Here is a 23185-nt window from a genome sequence, read left to right as displayed (position 1 = left end):
TTTGAACTTCATTGATAAATATTAAGTAAACTGTACTTCCATCACAAAAAGCAAGAATTGAGGTAATAAATCCAACTAATAAATTGGTAACACATACGTACATATGAAATCACGCCTGTTTCACATAAGGATAGACAGAGACCAGAGAACGCCACTTGCACGATCCTTAGAAACTTCCATTACTTTATTCACATCGATGAGTCATTAGTAGTACCATTAATTTTAGCTCTGTGTTTAAGTACTATGAAACTTTTTTCAAGTACATTATTACGTTGTACCGACTATAGAAAATCGCGCTGTTTATCAATAAGCTATCGAGGCGCCCATAGCCAGTGCTCACTGGTTGGTAAACGATCTGTGAGTTAAGCAAACTTTGGCGTGGTCATTCGATAGATGAATGACCGCCTAGTGCTATTTGAACTGGGCGTCTCCGTGCTTCGGAGGGCACGTGAAAAGTCAGTCCCGGTTGTTGTCAATTAAGATAACAGTCGTTAAGCTACGTTAAAGGCAATAAACTTATTGTTTACAGCATTACCAATTAAGGAGATATTCAGGGGTAGACGACACAGAGTTGGACGCGGATGCCTTAGAGATGGTGTTATTCCACGTGGGCGACATGGGCTTATACCAGAAACTGCTGTTCTTGGCCATGATGCCCTTCGGCATCAGCTTCTCTTGGGTGTACTTCGTACAAATGTTCCTAGTTCTGACCCCGCAGAACTTCTGGTGTAAGGTCCCTGAACTAGCCAGTTTGAGTAAAGAAATGAGGTGAGTTTTTTTTTTAAGTTTATATTAACAAGGCCTAACTGCTCCCTCGATTTGCTCAGCAGTGGGCCAGTAATGGGTTATAAAACACGAATAGAAGCTGAATACCTTTCCTGAATTGTTAATTTACTCAACAAGTTCAGTTGTAACCACCGAGTACTTGCATCCACTCAGCCACATCGATATATTTGCTACAACGTGCGATTTTAATCGCAGTAAGTTGCAAAAAGCATTACAGCATTGATGTTCTGTTCTATTAATGTATTATTAGTCATTACTTGGTAAGTAACTATCTTTAAGTTACGTACAATCTTTCTTTCATTTATATTTTAGACGCAACTTATCAGCGCCAGGTGCATACAAAGGCCAGTGGGATGGCTGCCAGACATTCGATACAGACTGGAAGGAAGTTCTAGCTACTATGCAGCCTCCACCGGGTCAAACGCCTAAAATCCCGTGCAAAAACGGATGGGAATTCGAACTTAAAAATGTACCTTACGAGACTATTGTTACTGAGGTGAATAGCATTTGAGTGTAAGCTTACATTGTTGACATAGCTTAGGACTATTATGACAAAAAAGGCTTGGAAAGATCAACAGATTAATATAATCTGAGACTGCAATAAACGTGAAGTAACTCAGATTAGCTAATCTGTTTTATGTTTTCCTTGTAATGTTTCCTCAATGCAATCACGAGATCAGAATAGTTAAAAATAGGAGAAGTAACTCATTATTCCGCTGTATTACTCTGCTTTTTCACCAGAGTCGAAATTCCACCAGAATACGCCCTTAGCGTTGCTGTCAACCTCAAAGGAATTATATTAATAGGCTTTATCTTATACTGCCTTTTTATTGCGTAAGGAGAATACATTACTGCATGCCTCGCTCCAGCGAGGAAGCGGGGATACCTATGTCGGGCTATCCCGCCGGCAAGGGGTTCCGGCTTAATCTTAGATTCTTAGGCATCACCCCCTAAAGACCTGATGGTGTTCCTGCGACGGTCACCATAACGTGGCCAGGACGCGGCACCTCCAATTAGATACTCCGCGATTCTTGCACTGCCTTGCACTTTCCCTAAAAACACCTTAGCAGTTGAACATAAGTATGTTATTATTATATCTTTATATTTTCACAGAGAGGCTGGGTGTGTGACCGCGCCAGCTATGTGCCAACTGCCCAGTCAGTGTTCTTCGCGGGATCGTTCTTGGGAGTCTTCCTCTTCGGATGGATAGCTGACCATTATGGCAGAATACCTGCTTTGGTAGGTAGGTATTTAGGTAATACGTAGAAAACTAATATCCGTTTTCAAACTCATCGAACACGCAAAACCTTTTAAAAATTTAATATGTAAGATTTTGCCAATAGCACATTTGATTCCAGCCTTTTTCAAATGCGTTATACGCGTTAGAAACTCTTACTGTACCTATTCGATTTCTATAGGATCTTTGTAGAGAAACGTAAAGTCTCAAATTTTAAAATCCATCGCAAAGCTAACATGCCTAAGTAAAACATAAGTTATGACCTTATGAACTGGTAACACATCACATCTTAATACATTTGTGATTTAACGACTTAGCCGACTTCTTACTGATTTTTGATCAGTTTTTCAGTCTATTCTTTATAATTATATTCAGCAGTCTATTATTTATAATAATGACCTTCCAGGATCGAACTTAATAGGTGGTATCGGAGGCTTAGCGACGATGTTCACTCGTGGTGCGTGGGACTTCATGCTGTGCAGGTTCCTCGTCGGCATGGCGTATGATAGTTGCTTCATGACCGTTTATATTCTAGGTAAGTATCTCGTAAAGTAAGTAAATAAGTGAACTATCCTACAGGGCAAAAAGTATGAAACTGATACAAAGGACAGAAATAGAAAAACATTTTTGTTCTCCCCACAATTAATTATGACAATTACGCTTTGAAAAATCCTTCTCTTTTTTTCTTAAATTTCCTGTATTCGAGTATGACTTTTTCAATGAAGCTTTTATCCCTCCAATCGTTTTAGAGACTCCGGAAGTACGAGGCATTTGAAATTCTCCTTATTTTTTTGAATTTCAACTCTTTTTTTAAGTAAGTATTTATATATGTGTTGCAATTCCTAGTTCTTGAATACGTGGGTCCCCGTCACCGCACCTGCGTGGCCAACTTACCCATCGCCATCTACGACGGCCTCGGCTCAATATGTCTGCCGTGGATGGCGTACTTCATAGCAGACTGGCGCATCTTACTGTGCATCACTACAGTGCCACTGTTCTTTGCGATACCTGCCAATTGGCTGATGCCTGAGAGTGCTAGGTAAGAATAGCCTGTCAGTAAACGTGTTCTCACCTCTCGTAAAATATTTTTTCACATTAGTCCATGACTTCCTTCATCTTCATGAGGTGCTTAATCATATCATGCTTAATCATATCATGATTAAGCACCTGATTTTGATACCTATTATCTGAGGATCTCCCTTTGTTTGGTTGTTTTTAGGCCACACTGATCGTGGTCTGAAGCTGATGGAGTTTTAGAGGCTCATCAGGCAGAATATTTGACTTTTTCATGTCATGAGATTTATTTCCAACATAAATTCCAAACTATTACTAGCACGACAACATTCAATACATTTTAAATGGAAATTACCATGTTATGCCTGTTCTAGGTGGTTAGCAAGTCGCGGACGAGTTGACGAAGCGGTCAAAGTATTGCGGAAATTCGAGAAAATCAATAAAAATGAAATTCCTGAAGATGTGATGGAAGATTTCATAGTTAGTTAGAAATTAAATATTTTGACTTAAACGAAAATATAGATAATAAAAATTGATAATTTTGAAAGTTATTGTATGTACATACAATAACTTTCAAAATTATCAATTTTTTGTTGATTTCCAACGCGTTTCCCTAACGTTGCGTAAGTTTTAATATTACTAAGTTCCAAAAGATATAAAATAGATCTGTGACTCCCAAACTTTTTTGTTACGTAACCATAAGGAGATAAGGAAACCTTCACTACCATTTCTTATTCCTCACTTCTCCAACAGGAGTCTTCCAGCCTACCAAGATCTAGCAAAAAGGAATCATTCCTAGTGATATTCAAGAACGCGCCGCTCCGCATCACAGCGATCCTCATGACGATAGTCTACTGCGGAGTATACGTGGTGTACGACGCGCTGGTGCGGCTCACTGAGTCCTTGTCGCTGGACTTCTTCATCGCGTTCACCATCACCGCTGTTGTTGAGATACCGTCGGTGTTGATACTCACTGTGGTACTGGATAGGTAAATTTCTTTTTTTAATCTATTAATGGCCCATTGCTGGGCGAGGGTTTCCGCTCGCAATAAGAGTTAGGCTTTGAGTCTAGTTAGGTATTTAGGTATTTGAGGCCAAAAAATAGGTCAGAATAGGTTAACAACTAGAAAGTCTCTATATTTTTATTTCTCTTCTTTTACTTCCTCCGATATTTCTTATTTCAGATTGGGCAGAAGAAACATAACATGGGCTCCATTGTTCTTAGCTGCTGTTTTTATGTTTATTGCTATGGCAGTGCCAAGAGGTACGACACTAATATTTTTTTAACTGTTTTTGTAGATTTCCGATCCGATACTACTATTTTATTTCATTTTCAATTTGATGCTGGCAGACTTTATTGCAGCATCAACCAATAGTTTCATGTTGTAAAGTGATTCATGTTGCATAATTTTTTCACTAGCAATTAATACTACTTCCCAGGACTTACGGAAGCAGTCCTCGCGATCCTAGCTCGTTTCATACTGAACATGTGTCACACGGCGATCATGCAGTGGAGTACAGAAGTACTTCCCACAAGGTTCAGAGGACTAGGCTCAGCTTCTTTACACATGAGTGGATTCGCCTTCAGTCTTGTGTCGCCGTTCATTGTGTTCTCGGTACGTTTATAAAAATGACCTATGAAGCCTCGCAAAATACCTTCTACGAGTAAGAGTAGACAACGTCTATTTAGATTGCATTATCTTTATAGCGGCAGTTTAATCCTCGAAAATTAATTTTAAGATGTTCTTCGTATGATGTGTTTTAACGATGTTTGTTTTCTAGGAACGTATATGGGCTCCATTGCCCCTACTCCTTTTGGGTATAACAACATTGATAGCGTCAATCGTCAGTTTGTTCCTGCCGGAGACGAAGGGCCAGGAGATGCCGCAGACCGTGGCTGATGCTGAGAGGATTATTAAGGAACAGTCTATTTGGAGGTTAGCATACAGTATACTACTGTTCCTATAGCGCCAAGTATCTCAGCCTATACTCCGTTCCTTGTAAAGGAAATTCTTTTATTTGAATGCAACGTTAAAAAATATCCGAGCAACCTGAGTATCGAATAGTAAACCTTTAGGAAATTTAATATAGGAGAGTTTGAAGTCTCTTGCACCTTTAAGGTCAAGTAACATCCTATACATTTTTTTTCAGAAAATACCGTATATATATCATCAAATTCAGAATGACATAACATTGTATTGATTGTATTCACAGGCGACCAGAAATGGACGACCTAAAAGAAGTCTTCAGCAAAGTGATGAGCACCACCTTCGTTGAGCCAGTCCACCGTCAGATCAGATCGACTCCTTCTCACAGCAGGCATCGATTCAGTGACAGCATATATCGCAGCGTTAGTGCACTCAACAAGACCGAACACGACATGACATCAAGTAGCAAACAAGCAGTTAGAACTAGCGGAGAAAAACCTGGACCAAGCAGGGTAGGAAGTGCTGTATCAAGTAAATCTAATATAAACGTACCTGGGCTACATACAGAGCCGACTAGTATTGGCGTCAGTGAAGCTATAAGCCTTGCAGCAAGCAATACTAGTGATACTAAAGATGAACAGTGGCAAGACGAAGCACGGTTTACGACTATAAGGTTTAGTGAGCCTGATGCGAGTGCTCCTAGAGATAGGAAGACGGAAGCTGTGCAAAGCACAAGTCAGAGTAAGCCAGATCTCGCCATTTTACCCAAAGAATTACCTGGAATTCAGTTAATTGAGTCTTCTGGAATTCGCATCAATGAACCCACTGAAATTGAGCCCAGTAATAATGCTAATCTGGATCAATCATATTTCCGAACTTTACTTGAAATTGCTAACACTTTGAAGAACAGACAATGCAATATTCTTTAACGGGTGGAGGATGGTGGGGTATTGTAAATACATTTTTAAGTTTTACCTTTTTGTATTTACGTCTACTCATTTTTTGTAATTTCAATCATAGTTTTTGTACTTGTTTATTTTATTTGTTTAGTAAAGTTTTTCAACAATTTGTGCCTTTAATTGTTACGAGAATATTTATATTTGAATACGTAGGTATGTACTATACTACCAGTATTCATTATTGCTTAGATCGGAAAATTCTATGCACGTAGAGAAGTAAAATGAAGAATACATTCTTGTTGTCCTTACCTTTAAGAAGAAACTGCCAAAAAGCAGCTGATCAAATGTCAAAGTAACATTAACATTTTGACTCGACAATTTTATTTACATTGCAACCATAATAAAATATCTCGAAACATATCCAATGTAGTTTGTGACTTTATTATTTAAATACTCTATATGGTGGCTACAATCAAAGAGAAACAAATATAAATGGTCATTCAGTAGCTAAAAGTAAAATACAGTTCTGGAAACCATGTTAAATATTCCGTACACAAAGTTATGTTTCAATAATGAGTCTATCCAATGGTGAATGTACTCCGAAACATCTAAGACTCTTCCCAATGTAGACATCTTATACAAATTCAAACTCGAAATAAAGACAGTTTCAGTGATTAATGGAAGGTCAAAACCAAAGTGGAAATTCTAATCGTGAAGCAGGTACAGATCCTCAAGGACCAAATAGACCTACAGAACCCGCTTCCTTGGCAGTTCAAGCTGGATCCCAAGTTCCTAACAGAACGGAGACAAATGCAGGTGGGACACAAACCCGAGGAAGACCAGACTCTCCACAAACACCTGCTGGTTCACCGAATGCAAATAGTGCTGATTCTCACTCAATACAAGCCGGTACATCAAACCCTCGTTCTGGACATGATCCTCAGGTAATTCATATTACTGTTTAATTCGTTAAAAGATGATAATTACTTCAACTTGTCTGAGACGAACCTATAACTGCACGCTGTTTATTGAGGGGCATTTTGAGGCCACTGCTTTCCAAAGCCTATATTTAATTTAAATGCAGAAAGAAATGTGCTAAGCTGTGAAAAACGACTTAATTCTAAACTTTATGTAGCATGTTTGCAACAGCTATGCTGCAGTGTAATATTTAACAAAAAAATAAAACGCTTTTATCGCTACGCAATTTTAAATTAAAAAGACCCACGATTTCAGTAATGTGAAAAGAACCTTTCTTAAAATTACGGTTTCAATTTATTTTACACAGGTGATCCGATTCATAGATTCGGATGAAGAGAAGCATCCAGATGAAGAAGTTGATACATTAGAGATAGTGTTGTTCCACATAGGAGACATGGGAAGGTATCAGAAGCTGCTGTTTATAGGAATGATGCCGTTCGGCGTGTTCTTCGCGTGGGTGTACTTCGTCCAGATGTTCTTGGTCCTCACGCCAGAGAAGTTCTGGTGTAAAATCCCTGAGCTTGCGAGCTTGAGTCAGGAGTTGAGGTGAGACAACACACTCTTATTAAACAATAGGGTCTGCTACCCTACTGGGTTGACGAAAAGTTATTCAACTTGTACTCGTAAAAAGTTCACAATTATATTTCGTTAATATTGTTGGAATTAAAATTATTATATTGAATTGATTGAAATATTATATTAGGCACTCAATAGAACCCAACAAAAATACGATGTTAGACACCGTATTTCTATGCTAGGTGGCTGATTTAGCTCTCTATCCACTGATATGGCTGACTATCCCATTTGGTGCTATCTTACTTATTATCACTTTTAAAGAAAGACTTTTTAAAACAGGCACATCTAAATATATTTTATCTCCGTCAAAAGCAAAAGTATACTCAAGGATTGAACTCTTCTTAGCTGGACTGGCCTACTAATTCACGCAATGGTATGTTGCAGACGTGACTTATCAGCGCCAGGTCTGGCCACAGGGTCGTGGGACAGCTGCAAGACCTTCGATGTGGACTGGGGCACTGTCCTCTCGTCCATGAAGCCGCCGCCACTCAGTACACCCACGGTGCCATGTAAGACCGGCTGGGAGTTCGAAATGACAGGAATACCGTTTGAGACTGTTGTTACTGAGGTACCATTTGTTACTGTTTTACACACATAGAGAATGTCACGCCTGTTGTACCCGAAGGTGAAGGCAGAGATGTATGAGGTTTCGCCGTGAACAAAGTTATTCCTATATAATAGGGCCAATAGTGGGCGAGCCTATGAAGGCACGGAAGAACTTTGAATAATAATATGATACTAAATAAGTCTTAAACTTAGCTGGCTCATAAGTTTGAGTCTCTGGACGGCTCTCGGCTCACAGCCTTACGATTTTATCATGTATTAGCGGCCCACTCCGCCTTCCTCCGGTTTAAATGCTTACACATAAACCTACCTCAGTCCCCGTATTTAAAAAAAAACGCAGAAAAATCCGCTGCGTAGACTTTAAGCGTATGCATACATAGGAAAAAACATCGGAAAGCGACTTTGCTTTATACTATGTCGTGATTATTTTTGCAGAGAGGTTGGGTGTGTGACCGCGCCAGTTATGTGCCGACCGCCCAGTCCGTCTTCTTCATGGGCTCGTTTACTGGGTGCATTCTTTTCGGATGGATGGCAGACGAATATGGCAGGGTTCCGGCTATAATGGGTAATAATCAAAATTGATTCTTAAATTGCCTACCTTTAAGTCAAACTTTTTTCATTTGGATTAGCATCAATTTGTTGCTGGGTTAACAATGGTCTCAGAAGTGCGGGAAACGTCATTAATGTTTATTACCACCACGCTTTAGCGCACATTTTGTTAATCCCATTGAAATTTTAATATAGCATTGAAATAATTTCCCTGTTTTAAGGTTCAAATTTGATCGGTGGTATCGGCGGAATAGCGACAATGTTCACGACTGGTGTGTGGGACTTCATCTTCTGCAGGTTCCTCGTCGGCATGGCGTTTGATAACTGCTTCATGATCTTGTACATATTGGGTAAACATTTGCAATTAATAATTTGCTTGTTTTATAGTAGTTAGCCAAACGATTGAAGTTTTTCCGGTTCGTGTGAGATAAATAATCCAAATATTTTGTGGCTTGATGGAAAATACGTACACACAACACATAAAGTCATGCCCTTCCCCGTCGGGGTGGGCAGAGACCAAAGAACACCACTTAGTACGTTCCTTACAAACTTCCCTTGCTTCATTCACATCCATACATCTTGTCGTACAGGACCGTCAGTTACGAGTACTACGCGCACATTGACAGAAAATACTTAATTTAAAAAACCATTTAGGTAAAATGGAAAATTTTGCAAGGATTTTGTTGTAAACTATGCTCTCATGTTCAGAGTATTCAGTAGCAACACCGGGTGATAGACCAGTTTCATAATTCTGGTTGAACTTAATGAAAACATATCGCAAATCTAGACATTCTATAATAATTCCCTACTTTTCACAGCAACAATAACACGTAGGTTACACCTATATAATTGATTTCAGTCCTAGAATACGTGGGTCCTCGTCACCGCACATGTTTCGCAAACATGCCCATCGCCATATACTACGGGCTCGGCGCTGTGTTCCTACCCTGGATAGCGTACTTTATCGCAGACTGGCGCATGTTGCTCTGTGTGACGTCAATACCGCCGTTCTTTGTGATACCAGCGCCGTGGTTGATGCCTGAGAGCGCTAGGTGAGCTAGCATTTTCAACTTTACTTATTAATTATAGGACCCATACTATAATAGAAAAGAAGAACAGAAAAAAAGGGAGAAGGGAGGTCCATGTGCAGATAAATTTACGGTTTTTTACAGACTAGAGTGGGTTTTTAAACCACCTTGTAAATGGGCTTACCAAAGAACTTTCACTAAAGCTTTACCCAGAAAAAATCAGAGAACAATCAATTTCTCTTTGGTATTAGTTTCCCGAAAGGCCTTTATCTCTGCATGTTTCAGATGGTTAGTGAGTCGTGGACGTGTCAAAGAGGCTGTAGCAGTATTAAGGAAGTTCGAGTACGTGAATAGAACGAAAGTACCTAATGACGTCATGGATGAATTTATTGTAAGTAATTATACCACAAATCTGATCAAGCTTTAAATTATGTATGAATATACTTGAAGAACCGAGCTTTAATATACTTATGTTATAAAAATCTATCGATTTAAATACGGGCTGTAACTATACAGAAGTGTGCAAGGTAATTGAGACGAAGAATTCAAAATATTCGTAAAATCAAAATATTTGAAATCCGATGAAATCTGGCGAAAAATGTTTTATTATGATGTGCAGTAGCGAAAACTTAAGACTACCCTCTCTTCGCTACATAATTATTTAGTTAAACTGTATTTGTGACCTAATCATGTATAACAAATAGCCAAACTAAATTAAAAGCTAAATTGCCAAACGGGTCATAAATACGTTGAGAACTTAAAATTTACAATACCTTATTTGTGGCCCGACGTATCGATCTTGGTCACGAGCTGATGTAGCAGCTTTGGGTTCACTATTTTCAAATTGTTTTTAAATTGCGGGTACTTCGACACACAACACACACTATAATATAGACATCACAACAACAATGTACACTTCACTGTGTTCACAATCGCTTTTCACTTAGTTACCAGGCTTAAGACTGGCTACTTTAAACTATTAAAAACACATAAAGGATTGTCTAAACACATCGATCGATACGGCGACGGAAGATCACAAAGGTGACGTTAACGCGTGCGCATCAAAGCGGCCGATTGGTACTAGGTAAATGGGACAACTGTCATTTGTCAAAGTTCAAGACACTAGCACCCCCAACCCAGCTCGTCACAGGTGCAGGAGTTTGTTTATCTTAGAAAATAATAAAAAGTCGTAGAATAAAAGTTTTTGCTTATGATGTTAGGTGCTATGCAGCCTAGCCTTTCTTCCAACTATGTTAGAGACGGCTTAAAGTCCCATCGGATGCAGCTTAATCCCAGTATTTTACATGCCTATTGGACCTCCACAACATAATTACCTCGGTAACTACGTCGATACCCTCCGGTAAGACTGGTTGTCGGACTTTCAAGCTTCTGACTACTGGTAACGATTGTTAAAGATCTTCGAAAATGACAGCCGGGACCCACAATTTAACGTGCCTTCCGAAACACGGAGGAACTCGATATGTATAAGATGGTCACCCATCCACGGAACAACCTCGGCAAGCGTAGCTCAACCCTGCCCTCCGAAACACAGAGCACACTTATGTATAAAGATGGCCACTAATGTACAGAACAACTTCACAAGCGTAGCTTAACCTCAGAGATCGATCCGTGCGGCTGTTGAAACTCAGCCACGAGCTCCATTTACAAATAACCCTGTATAATAAAACTCGTTCTCAGGCATCATCACTGAAAGCCGGTACGAAGAAGGCGGAATCTCTAGCTGCTATTTTAAAGAGTCAGCCTCTCCGTGTCACGGGCATGCTGATGCTGATCGTGTACAGTTTCACGATAACTGTGTACGACGCTCTCGTGAGACTCTCCGAGGTCTTCGGCCTCGACTTCTTCATCACGTTCACTATCGGAGCTGCTATTGAGATACCTTCGGTTCTGATCCTCACTGTAGCTCTTGATAGGTAAATGGCTTCCCTTTTTGTTAAATTTTAATAGGTACCTAACAATTTTTCTACAGAACAAAATATGTAGTTAGAATTTGTGAGCGCTTTTTAAAAGATGCTTCGTCGAATGCCAATTTGAAGTCTATAAAGTCAAAGACTTCTTGAAATCCCAAAAAAAATTACACAAATAATAATTATTTTACAGATTGGGCAGAAGAAATATAACGTGGGCTCCATTGTTTCTTTCCTGTGCCTTTACAACTATCGCTATGTTTGTACCCAAAGGTATATAAAAATTCACGTTCTTTTCACGTATGACTAGTCTTATTGTCTTTGGTGTGTGAATTAATTATTGGAAGGTGTAACAATCTGATAGATAAATAACAAGGTGTTCGATATACCGCTAACATGCTGATGTTGTTAATTCGGTACCCATATGAAACAAAAGAATGTGAACCACAAATGGTTGGTTTAAGTCTGGTTATGTTCGTTGGTTGTATTTTCGTAAAAGTGCCCGCTTATCCTGACTAATTGATAAAAGTTTATTTTCCAAGGTCTCCCGATGGCCACCTTTGCAGTACTCTCGAGGTTCATCACGAACATGTGCTATACGGCCATCATGCAGTGGGGCACGGAGATCCTGCCCACTGCCTTCAGGGCGTCAGGCTCGGCCGCGCTGCACATGAGCGGATTCGTCATGAGCTTGGTGTCGCCCTTCATTGTGTTCTCGGTACGCTCTTCAGTTCACATTTCAAAAAACTATTACTTTCTTGCATAAAATATCGTTGCACCGGTCGCAAGACACAAGCATCTAGAGTTGATTTGCAACTGCTGTTTTCGTAAGGTTCCTTGCAATAAGCATTTTGGGGTACCAGTTTCCCTAATTAGTGCCGGTAGCTTTAATCGGGGATGGTTTTAGTCGGAAGAATCCAACATAACCCGGCTTTCTGCCCCTGTGAGACTCGGATGTCTTCCAGAAAATTTCCCCACTCGTTAAAAAAAGTAATACATATCTTCTACGTGGTTAGACACATTATTATTTTCAAATCAAAACATAATGACAATGACATTTTCAGGAGCGTCTTTGGAATGCATTGCCATTCTTGATCTTGACGATGATGACGATGGTGGCAGCCATCTGCTGCCTGTTCCTGCCGGAGACGAAGGACCAGGACATGCCGCAGTCAGTCGCCGACGCCGAGAAGATCATCAGAGAACAGTCCATGTGGAAGTATGTACTACACTAATATAATACTGTATTTTACTACTAGTCAAATCAGCTACTCTTTGAGGCAATTACCAATTGGTAAACGATCAACCTTAGCGCGGTCATTCTAAAGGTGGCCGCATAGAGCACTGAAACGTCGTCATTAAGCTACGACAAATGCATTTATTAAATTTGTTTAAAACTTTATAGAAAAAAGGTTTACAAAGCTTTAGATATCTCACATTTTCAGATCAAAATATGTATAGACTTTAACAGTAAACTCTTTCCCTCTCCCTATCCTGCACTGAACAAATCCGCTTTCTTTTCCAGAAAACAAGAAGTCCATGACCTAAAAAAGGTGTTCAGTAAAGTGATCAGCACTACAGTCATAGAGCCAGTACAACGTTCTTACGTGGACCCTGTGACACGGAGCAGGCTACGACTGGGCACGATCAAGTCTGATGATCATATAAGACCTAATCAACCTGCTAGCAAATAAACGTGGGCACAACCCTCCTTGTAAAAAGTGTTGTGGAACTCGTTCAGACATAGTAAATGGTTAATCAAATTATAGTGGCTTTTTATTTATAATCCCGAATCCCTGTATTATAACTCCATGTTTTAACTATATCATAATTATCATAAAAAAAATATTGATAAAAGTTTATTTTAGTTTTGCAAACTTTTATCAATTGTGTTGGTTTCATATGAAAAAATAATTGAAACTAGTTCATATCCCCACTGTCGACTGTGTCACCCAGAATGACTGTAAATATTGTAACAAATATACTGACAAGGCATAGCTTATAACCGTCATAAATTTTAAACAGTATAATATAGCTATCATTAGTCTACTCAATAGCGCTGTATTGAGTCTCTAGTGACCAGAAAAGGAACTAGAAAATAATTATATTTTTATATAGAGTAAAATACACTTTAGCTACTGCTACTGCTCATAAGTGTTTATAAATAAAACACAATATAACGAATAGGTTGCAATATATTACAATGTTCAATTGCTCTTAATGCTAAGATACATCTTGCCGTTGATGTTGTGTCGCAAGGGGTTGATTCGCTTCAGTATCTGCGTCATGGTCTCCACGAGGCGCTCGCTGCTGACCCCCGTGCGTTTAGACTTGAACTTAGTCAGTAGCTCGGTCGTCGTCATAGGCTTGCGAGCCAAGTATCTACGGACCGCTTCCTCTGTTACGCCGCATTCGCTGTTAAATTCGATAAATATATTAATTCAGATTATTATGCCGTAATAGCTGGTAGTCTACGCAGCTAGTGGTCTACGCATTCTCTTCCCACGCAAGTAAGCCAGAGTTCGAATTCCAGGCACACTAACGACTTTTCGAGTTATGTGAGTGTTAGAAATAATTAACACGTAAATGAAAACATCGTAATTGAACCTATACTCGGGCCATTTCAGACGAGGGAACTAAGTCATGTCATTTTATCGGAGTCTCTCGCTTGCACTTACACATTGTCATATTCCTGATTATGACGTAGTTTGCTCGTTTGTAACGGCTTGTTTTATAGAGCCAGGAATTCTTTAAGAAAGTCGCTAACCAGCACTGAACAAGCGTTACGGACTCGAGACCTTCTCCATGCCGGAAAGAGACCGGTGTTCGGCAACGGGGTATTGATTTTTTTAAAATGTTTTTGATAATAATATTGAGTGATATTTAATTATTATGTTGAAAGTATAATAGAGTGTAACGTACGTGTAGGAGGGGTCGATCTTGTGCCTCTTGGCGGGCGGCATGTTGTTGTTGGCGTTGTTGGCGGCCGCCACCGCCGCCGCCGCCGCGCTCGGCGTGGGCGTGCCGCCGCGGGACGACGACGCGCCCGACCCGCCCGCGCCACCGCTCGCTGCTGAAATGTTACAACATATAGCATTAACTAAATCAAAATCATATCATTTATTCGATTAGGTCAATAACAGACACGTATTATCGTCAACGGTAAGTGAATTTACCACCAGTTCGTAAGATAGGGTTAATGAGAAGAGCTGGCAAGAATCTTTTGACTACTTTTTTAATCGCCAAATATATTTTAATTTTTTTCTAGTACATATAGTAAATTTTATTGATGATCGCTTTCAGTACATTGCTGCTTTGACGGGACTAGGGGCGACAGAAATGTACGGCAAACTGGCTTTCAAATAGTTGTCAGCTGAGATTCTTGATAGCCCCCCCTAGCCGTAAAAATTAACAATATTTTAAACTATATATATATTTTACTTATGCAATTATTTATTCGATTGTTACTGAATTTATACGTGTATACTCACACTTGCTAGCATTCTTGTCAGCGCCGTTCTTGCTCTTCTTGGGTTTCTTAGCGGTGTTGCTGCTTTCCGGGTCAGTGTCAGAGTCCGAACTGAAGTCACTACTTGAGTCCACTGAAAAATATACACTTATAAGGTTTTTGTAGAAATCCTCACTACTTGTCACTGCCTACAGACATAATATGTGATGAGTAACGAACGTGATTGCGAAATGAAGAATGGTAAACATAACCTTTCACGACGAAGGCTTAAATGTCACTATGCAATTAAATTACGATAATAATAGTGATGGCACGCAGTGCGGACCACAAAACATAAAAGCGCTGTCACGCAGTGCGATGTTACTTATCTATATAAAATAACATTAAACTGTACAGTTTTAAGGGGAGAAAAAAACAAAAATTGACAAAAAAAATAATACGTGGTAACATGCGGGTCAACTAGTTCTATTATAACAAATGGTGATTGTTGTGTTGATGTGGTTACCTTTCTTGTTATCGTCTTGTTTCTTCTTCTTCTTGGTAAGTTTGCTGGCTCGCTCCTCACCCTCCTTGGTGGGCTCGTCTTCTTGCTCCTCTTCTGCTTCTTTGTGCTCCTTCTCTTCTTGCTCTGAGTCCTCGTCCGATGTTAGTAGTTTCCTAAATAACAAAACGTGTCCTGAGTGATTTTTGCTATACTCCAAAGAATATTTTTTATTACCACATTTTGTTTTAGTTTTTCTTATAAGGGGTTCTTTTTTTAATTGTTATAGTTCGTTGTATTTGTAGATCACGCATTTCTTTCTTTACGTAATGAAAATAAAGGAGGAACTCGGAATGTATAATACGGTGACCTATCCACGGAACAATCTCGGCAGACGTAGCTTAACAATCGATCCGCCCGGATGTTATTCACTAAGCCACTAAGAACGAGCTCCTTCTAATAATTATTTATTATACTTATAATAACATGAAATATATGTGAAATATTTTGTTATCAACTCACTCGTCCCCTCTCTGAACTGAATCGGTTAATAAATAATAGTTAATTAGATGTTAGTTAAATGTTTACCTGAGCGCGTCTTCCTCGGCGACACCTTTAAGCTCCTTGTTCGCTTTGGTCTCATGATCCGACTCACTGCAATATCAAAATAAAAAATAATTAGATAAATTACACGATTGTGATTTTTGACTCCGTCTACTCTCCCCCCTTTTGGAGGTAATTTCCAAAATTCCTCTCTTAGTGCACTCCTCTACACTTCCGAGATTATTTCAAAGTGAATAATATACAATAAATAATCTAAAATCCACTAAGTTTGATAGAAGTAATCTTCATATCAAATTTCAACTTTCTAGTTTCGGCTATACGCTGTCCATCAGTGAGTCATCCCCGGTTTCTGAGGTACATTTAACGGTAGTTTATCTATTCAATAGCGTCAAAACTACCGCTAAATGTACTCAGAAACCGGGGGTCAGTAAGGTAAGATAATAATATGCATTTGTAAACGAAAATCGATAAGAACCCGTTGGTAGGTTACACTGTGAGTGTAATGAGGTACTCTGCCCGCGTTATATGAAGTAGTAGTATGGTTAGTGACCTGTCAGAAGAGTCAGAGATATAGTCCTTCTCTCGTCCCTCTTCGTCGCCGTCGTCACTCTCCTCGAACGCCTCGTCCTCCACCTTCTTCTTCTTCTTCTTGTTTGTGGCACCTGAACACACAGAATGAAAGAGGGTTTAGGCTTTTAGTCCACCACAATGACCACGTGGAAGGTATTGCAATATAACTGCACGTTGGGCGCAGTGGTTAACGTGGTCATTTCGCCGCAATAATCGTAGCTCCGCGTAACAAACAACCCGGGACAAATCTTTGTGTGATGAGCACGAGTATTTGTTCTGAGCCTGGTTGTTAATCTTATAGTGAGTTGTCCCAAAACATTTATTAATTTAATAACATCCCTTTAAGAACACTAAAAGAATTATCGAACATAAAGATTTATTGATGTTTTCGTTTGTTTTTGTCAGCCTACTGCTGGGCAAAGCCTCCTATTATCCCTACTGTTTGAATTAAATTTCTATCAAAGACATCTAGATTGAAAATAGGTCAGAAGCGTTGTACTCGTAACCGGCGGGCCTGTATGACAAAATGTATGGATGTGAATGAAGCAAGGGAAGTTTGTAAGGATCGTACCAAGTGGCGTCCCTTGGTCTCTGCCTACCCCTATGGGAAAAAGGCATGATATTATGTTTGTTTGTATGTATACAACATACCTTTTTTGTCCTTCTTCTTCTTCTTAGCCCCGGAGTCGCTCTCGTTGTCTTTCTCTTCCTTCTCTGAGTTAGATGAGTCGTCGTCTGAGTCTATCCATTCATCCATGTCAGAAATTTTCAAGTCTGGGAACAAAAAGAAAAGTATGACATTTCGAAGAATATTTATAACTTCTCCCATGGATGGTGCCGCCATTACCCTGCTATTAGTATAAGACTCATATTATTATAATGGCTACCAATCCGATAAAGGCTACGGCGGTCAGTTTCTTTTGGCCCAGCCTAGGATTCGAACCCGAGACCTCTTGCGCGGCAGTCGCATACACTACCGACCGCGCTACAGAGGCAATTATACTACATATTATATCAACTAACCTTTCTTAGCTTTAGTTCCTTTAGGTTTCTTCTCGTCGGGGTCCTCGACGTCATCAGCTGCGTCATCACCGCGCATGCGCTTACGTATCATCAGAGAAAAGTAGTTCACTACTTTGTTACGTCTGCAACATTCATATGAAACAGGAATATTTAATTTTCAATACATTTATTTGTAAAACTATTCTTTAGTCGCGCTGTTTAACTTGATTAGTGAAAGTGTTTTGTCTCTTTCAATTAATGTTGAAACTGTGTATGAGTGACAAACACAAAGCACTATAGTCACATAAGAGAGAATGGGTCAGAATTTTCCACGTTTTTGTAACACTTTTTACTGTTACTCTGCTTCTATTGGCCGTGATGATACAAAATATGCTTTTTTTACGAAAAATATTCTCATTTTTTTTTATCCATACTAAAATTATAAATGCGAAAGTAACTCTGTCTGTCTGTCTGTCTGTCTGTCTGCTACTCAATCACGCCTAAACTACTGAACCAATTTGCATGAAATTTGGTATGGAGATATTTTGATACCCGAGAAAGGACATAGGCTACTTTTTACCCCGGGAAAATGACGCATTTCCCGGGAAAATTCAGGTGGCGAACGAAGTCGCGAATAATCAATACTATAATGACATTAAATTAACAAAGTTCCGTTGTCATGGCAACTGTTTTAATGGCGGATATGCCTTAGCGCGACTTGGATATACTAAGAGATAGACTTCGTTATATTAAGAGATATAAATAATTTTAAGAATATTTTTCGTGAAAAAAAAGCATATTTTATATCATCACGCTACGACCAATAGGAGCAGAGTAACAGTAAAAAAGTGTTACAAAAACGTGTAAAATTCTGACCCATTCTCTCTTATGTGACGCAAGCGAAGTTGCGCGGGTCAGCTAGTATCTCATATAACGAAGTCGCGATAAGGCATATCCGTCATTAAAATAGTTGCCATGACAACGGAATTTTGTTAATTCAATGTCATTATAATATTAATTATTCGCGACTTCGTTCGCCACCTGAATTTTCCCGGGAAATGCGTCATTTTCCCAGGGTAAAAAGTAGCCTATGTCCTTTCTCGGGTATCAAAATATCTCCATACCAAATTTCATGCAAATTGGTTCAGTAGTTTAGGCGTGATTGAGTAGCAGACAGACAGACAGACAGAGTTACTTTCGCATTTATAATATTAAAGTATGGATGGATTAATTTTGGAACTGCATATGAGTGAATAAGACAAAACACTGTATAAATAATCAGAGCTTACACAACGCCGTGAAGTTATTAGTAAAAATGTAAACAGTTAAACGCCATTAACATTGACATCTAATCAATCAAGTTATTTTGTAAAGTTCACTCACCTTCCGAATTCTTGTTCAGCTTCTTCAGCAGATAAAGCCTTGTACCTCTGTATGGGCTGGAAATTGTACCTAAACAACAAGAACAATTCATTGAAATGAAAAAGTCGTGATAAAACCTTGCATGTCTAAAAGTTTTTTTACAGTTTTTTTGTGTTCTTGAGAACATGCAATATCTCTAACTCACACCTGGTGAGTGTGGAGGGACTCAAGACCTAGCCTTTTCCTCACCTAGGGTGGAGATGTGATACTACATTATTTTGTTATCCTTCAAAAAAGAGCTATTCGTGCAATATATAGTTTAGGAGCGCGAGACTCCTTGAGAGAGCTTTTTGGGCAGATAGGGATATTGACGGTGTCATCACAGTATGTCCTTGCAAACTTGTTGTATATAAAACAAAATTTAGGGACTTTCACAACAAATAGCGATAGACACAATTATAACACTAGAAACAGACACAAATTAGTAGGTCCCCATCATCGTTTACACAAGGTGCACAATTCGTTTGTAGGTCTCGGCATTCGTTTCTTCAACAAGCTTCCCAAGCACATCATTGATTTACCCCTGCCTAAATTCAAAGTTGCAGTTAAGGAACATCTCGTTAGGAAAGCTTATTACAGAATTGATGAGTTTCTAAACGACAATAGCTCTTGGGATTAGTCGCTCGCTTGATTAGGATTCTTTGAAATTAGGGAACTTTGCTATAAATTGTATAAACTCAGTAGAAGTAGGTCTAAATATTGTAAAATATGGGCAATTAATGATGCAAATAGGTGATGTTACGTACAACTTGATTTTAATCATAAAACTGTCACTTTTTTCTTCTATAATGTTACAACCAATGTGCTCACTTGCTGCCCATATTCTTATTATCACATGCTAGTAGGTGCTCCCAACATACGGTATGATCAGAGACTAATTAATAACCTTGCTATATTCATTTTCCTTAATAATTGACTATTAGTCTATATCGCTGATTGTTGGCAGCTCCTCGCATGATCAATTATTGTATCAACCACATTGTAAAACTTTTGGCGATTGAAAAGAGTGGCCGTGAGTTTCTCGCTAGCTCTTCTCATAAGGCTCTACCCCCTTTCCGAGCTAGTGGTAGATTCAGTAATTGTAACGACTATCATAAGTGTCAATATTTGACCTAAATGAATAAATGATTTGATTTTGATTTTGATTTTTAACCAACTTGTGTACCATATTTTTTACGAAAAAAATATTTAAATTTTACCCTTGCCAAGTGCAAGAACATTAACCGAATAAATGTATTTTTAATACACTTGTACTCTCTAATCGTAAAATGCATGAATAATTTCAAGAAGCAAAGATAATAATTGTATGTGTTATTACCATTCCTGTAATGGATACGCGTCGATGGCTCCGTCTGCGGCGTGGGTGAACACGTAGTACGCTGCGTTTTCTGACACGCCACCCTCTCGGATACCTTTGAACCTGAAGATAAAAACATATACTACAGTGTTTTATTGACATTACATTGACTGCAACAAGTGCCTAGTGCAGTCAGTAATGTATGCAACCGGTGATCATGAGTATTAATTATGTCTCGGGTTCGAATCCCGGGTTGAGCTTAGTATTATTAGTCTTTTCTAATTTATATTAGAATACTCAATAGCAGCCCGGAGTTTTGTAACATTGCCGGTAAATGGCAATAGGCTTACCCCGTATTACATGGGACTATTTACCACGCCTACGCTTTTGGGTATGACAGGCGTGGTATTAAGTAGTATGAGCCGGGAATCGAACCCGAGACCTCAGATAGCAGTCCGATACACTACCAAACGTGCCACAGACGCCCATCATCTGCAGTTAAAACAGTAATAATAACCTCATACTCACTTCTTGCCAGTCTTGCCTCCAACCTTCAGTATCCAGGGCTGGTCTTCAGGCTTGTATTTACGCGACGTGATGCCAAACTTCTTGCGACGCGCCTCCTCGCGCATGTCACGACCGTATTCTGAACCGGCGCCAAACCTATACACAATATATTATTTCGTCATTTAACACTAGCATAATTTAATAATGTAAAAAAATATTTGGCTATTCAAAAGAGTGGCCAGGAGTTTCTGGCGAGCTTTCGAACTGGTGCTAAGTTCACCAACTGTATTTGACCACCACAGGTGTCTCAATAGGCCTGTTTGTTTTCTAAATGAATTTTTGGTTTTGAATACTAAAATGTTGGCCTTATTAGAGACACTAACTTAAAGGTGGAATAACAAGGATAGGAAGGAGAGTATTAGCTGAAATACCTCCTGGAAAGACAAAATGATGACAAAAAATCATTTAATAATGACTAAATAGCAGAAGGCAGATATCAATAGAGTGAAAAGCAAATGAAACTTGTGTTAATTTCTTGGACAAATAATATTGCCTTTTCAGCAATATTCATTAACATCACTATGTCATATATCCCTATATCTATGTGTACAACATACATTAACAACAAGGTACAAAGAATTTATATGCGTTTTTTTATAGACAGTTTGATTTAAGAGGTAGATAAATGTGTAAAGATTGAAAATGTTTTTTTGTAAAATAACTACAAACTGGGCAAAACCGTGATAGGCTGCTAGATTTGTATAAGACTTTTGGAACATTAGCCTCGAAGACCTGCTGAACATTTTTTAATGTAAAAGGAGTAAAAATATGTAATTCTTACTTTGGCATATCTTCATCCATTCCTTTGAACTCTTTGATATTGTTCTCTCTCTCCATCTTGACGTGTGTCCATTTTGCAAAGTCCACATTGAGTGTGGCGTTGAATCTCATCACATGGTACTTCTTCTTCACATTCTTTGGCACTCTGATCTTGAACTCCTGGACTGTGGCCGAACTACCCTGAGAATGGAAAATATTTTTTTTTGTACATATTAAAATTAATTGTGATACTAAGATGCACAATGTCTGAAATATTAAGGTTACTACTTTATCACTTTACCCTACAGTTAGACCTACAGATTTAAGTTTTATATGCATAAGCCACAAGTCATATTCGCAACCGGCAGTCCTGCATGACAAACAAAGCAAAGGAAGTCTGTAGGGATCATACTAAGTGACGTTTTCCGGTCTCTGGCTACGCTTATGAGAAGATGGGGTGATTTTATGAATGTTTATACAGGGCATTGTTTGTAAAATTAGCTGAAGCAGTGAAACTGTAGCAGTGTATGATTGGGTGCCTATAAGGAAAAATATATTGCAATTGCTACATTAGGAATTTTAGGCATTAAGAATCAGTGGAGTAATAAGGTACTGACAACAGTTGTATTGAATTTTAATAAATCACAACTTACAGTAATTTACAAATTAAAAAGAAAGAATGTTTAAAAAATAAGGTTTATACATAGTAACCATATAACACAAAAAATCTTGTAGCCAGGTATGTATGTATATCCAAAAAATAAAGGTGGGGATTTAATCAATCAAGCAATGAAACAACAATAGATAAGTTTTACAGGTTTGATCTTGTTTGTTTTGCTTATGTGATAAAGAAGATTATGTGAATTCATTTGTTTTTTATTTGTCAAATCTATGAGGTAAATTGTGTCTGGGTATATAGGTAAGTATAAAGAAGTATCGGAATTGATAATTTGATAGAATGACAAACACGATTATTGATAATGAGACATAGTTGCAGCCATAATGATGGCGAATTCGTGCCTGTCATCATATTGTCAGCTGAAAACCCCCACTATGAATGAACTACAGCTGTTTGGTCGATATTTACATAACTTAACCTTATTTTAACATTGAAATTATAATTATCACAACACTCCAAAATACTGGCTCACTCAGAATAGCGTCACTAAACAAATCATAGGTATATTTTTTTAATAAAATAAACAGAATTACGAACCGACGTGCTGGGAGTCGTCATTTTCCAAGATAAATCTCACTTTTTATAAATAAAATATCACTATTATCCGAATTTATCTATGCGTATGTGTTACACAATTTTCAACAACATCTTTGAACTTAAATCTTTAATTTCTATACGATTTCGAGAGAAAATACAGATGGAAAAGTAAAGACGACCGTCACCGACTGTGCAACATTTTGCAAATGCCAAGATGACAAAGTACGTTTCGCTATCATTTCTCAAAACAAAAACTTCGTTGATATTGAAAAGTAGTAGGTTTATTACATTTTGTTTTTAAGAATATGATTATGATATTGTTATAAATAATCGTTGCCTTAACTTATACGA

General features: G+C 38.6%; 1 protein-coding gene across 2 annotated transcripts; it reads right to left on the bottom strand.

Moving 5' to 3' along the window:
• Window positions 1-13664: 13664 nt before the first annotated feature.
• TfIIFalpha (transcription factor IIFalpha) lies at window positions 13665-23051 on the bottom strand. Of its 2 annotated transcripts, none has more exons than XM_076124126.1 (13): window positions 22835-23051; window positions 21641-21819; window positions 20821-20955; window positions 20314-20415; window positions 18957-19025; window positions 17595-17716; window positions 17223-17345; window positions 16552-16663; window positions 16026-16091; window positions 15462-15613; window positions 14979-15089; window positions 14410-14560; window positions 13665-13902 (listed from the first exon to the last, which is right to left on the bottom strand). In XM_076124126.1, exons 1-13 carry the CDS (start codon window positions 22853-22855, stop codon window positions 13695-13697), a joined length of 1551 nt encoding a protein of 516 aa, XP_075980241.1. In that variant the 5' UTR covers window positions 22856-23051; the 3' UTR covers window positions 13665-13694. The 2 variants fall into 2 exon arrangements, with proteins under 2 accessions (XP_075980241.1, XP_075980251.1); XM_076124136.1 differs by having other exon boundaries at window positions 14410-14557.
• Between the last annotated feature and the right edge of the window lie 134 nt (window positions 23052-23185).

Source organism: Anticarsia gemmatalis, chromosome 2 (genome assembly GCF_050436995.1).
Source record: "Anticarsia gemmatalis isolate Benzon Research Colony breed Stoneville strain chromosome 2, ilAntGemm2 primary, whole genome shotgun sequence".
NCBI lineage: Eukaryota > Metazoa > Arthropoda > Insecta > Lepidoptera > Erebidae > Anticarsia > Anticarsia gemmatalis.
Note: the sequence above shows the minus strand (reverse complement) of the source record. Positions and strands in the feature narration are given on the sequence as shown.

Coding starts and splice junctions, on each gene's coding strand:
- TfIIFalpha (XM_076124126.1), bottom strand. CDS start 22,855: ATGACGACTCCCAGCACGTCG. Junction 20,956..21,640: donor ATGGATGAAGATATGCCAAA/GTAAGAATTACA, acceptor TATTGTGTATAG/GTTTGGCGCCGGTTCAGAAT. Junction 15,614..16,025: donor GCCGAGGAAGACGCGCTCAG/GTAAACATTTAA, acceptor TTTGTTATTTAG/GAAACTACTAACATCGGACG.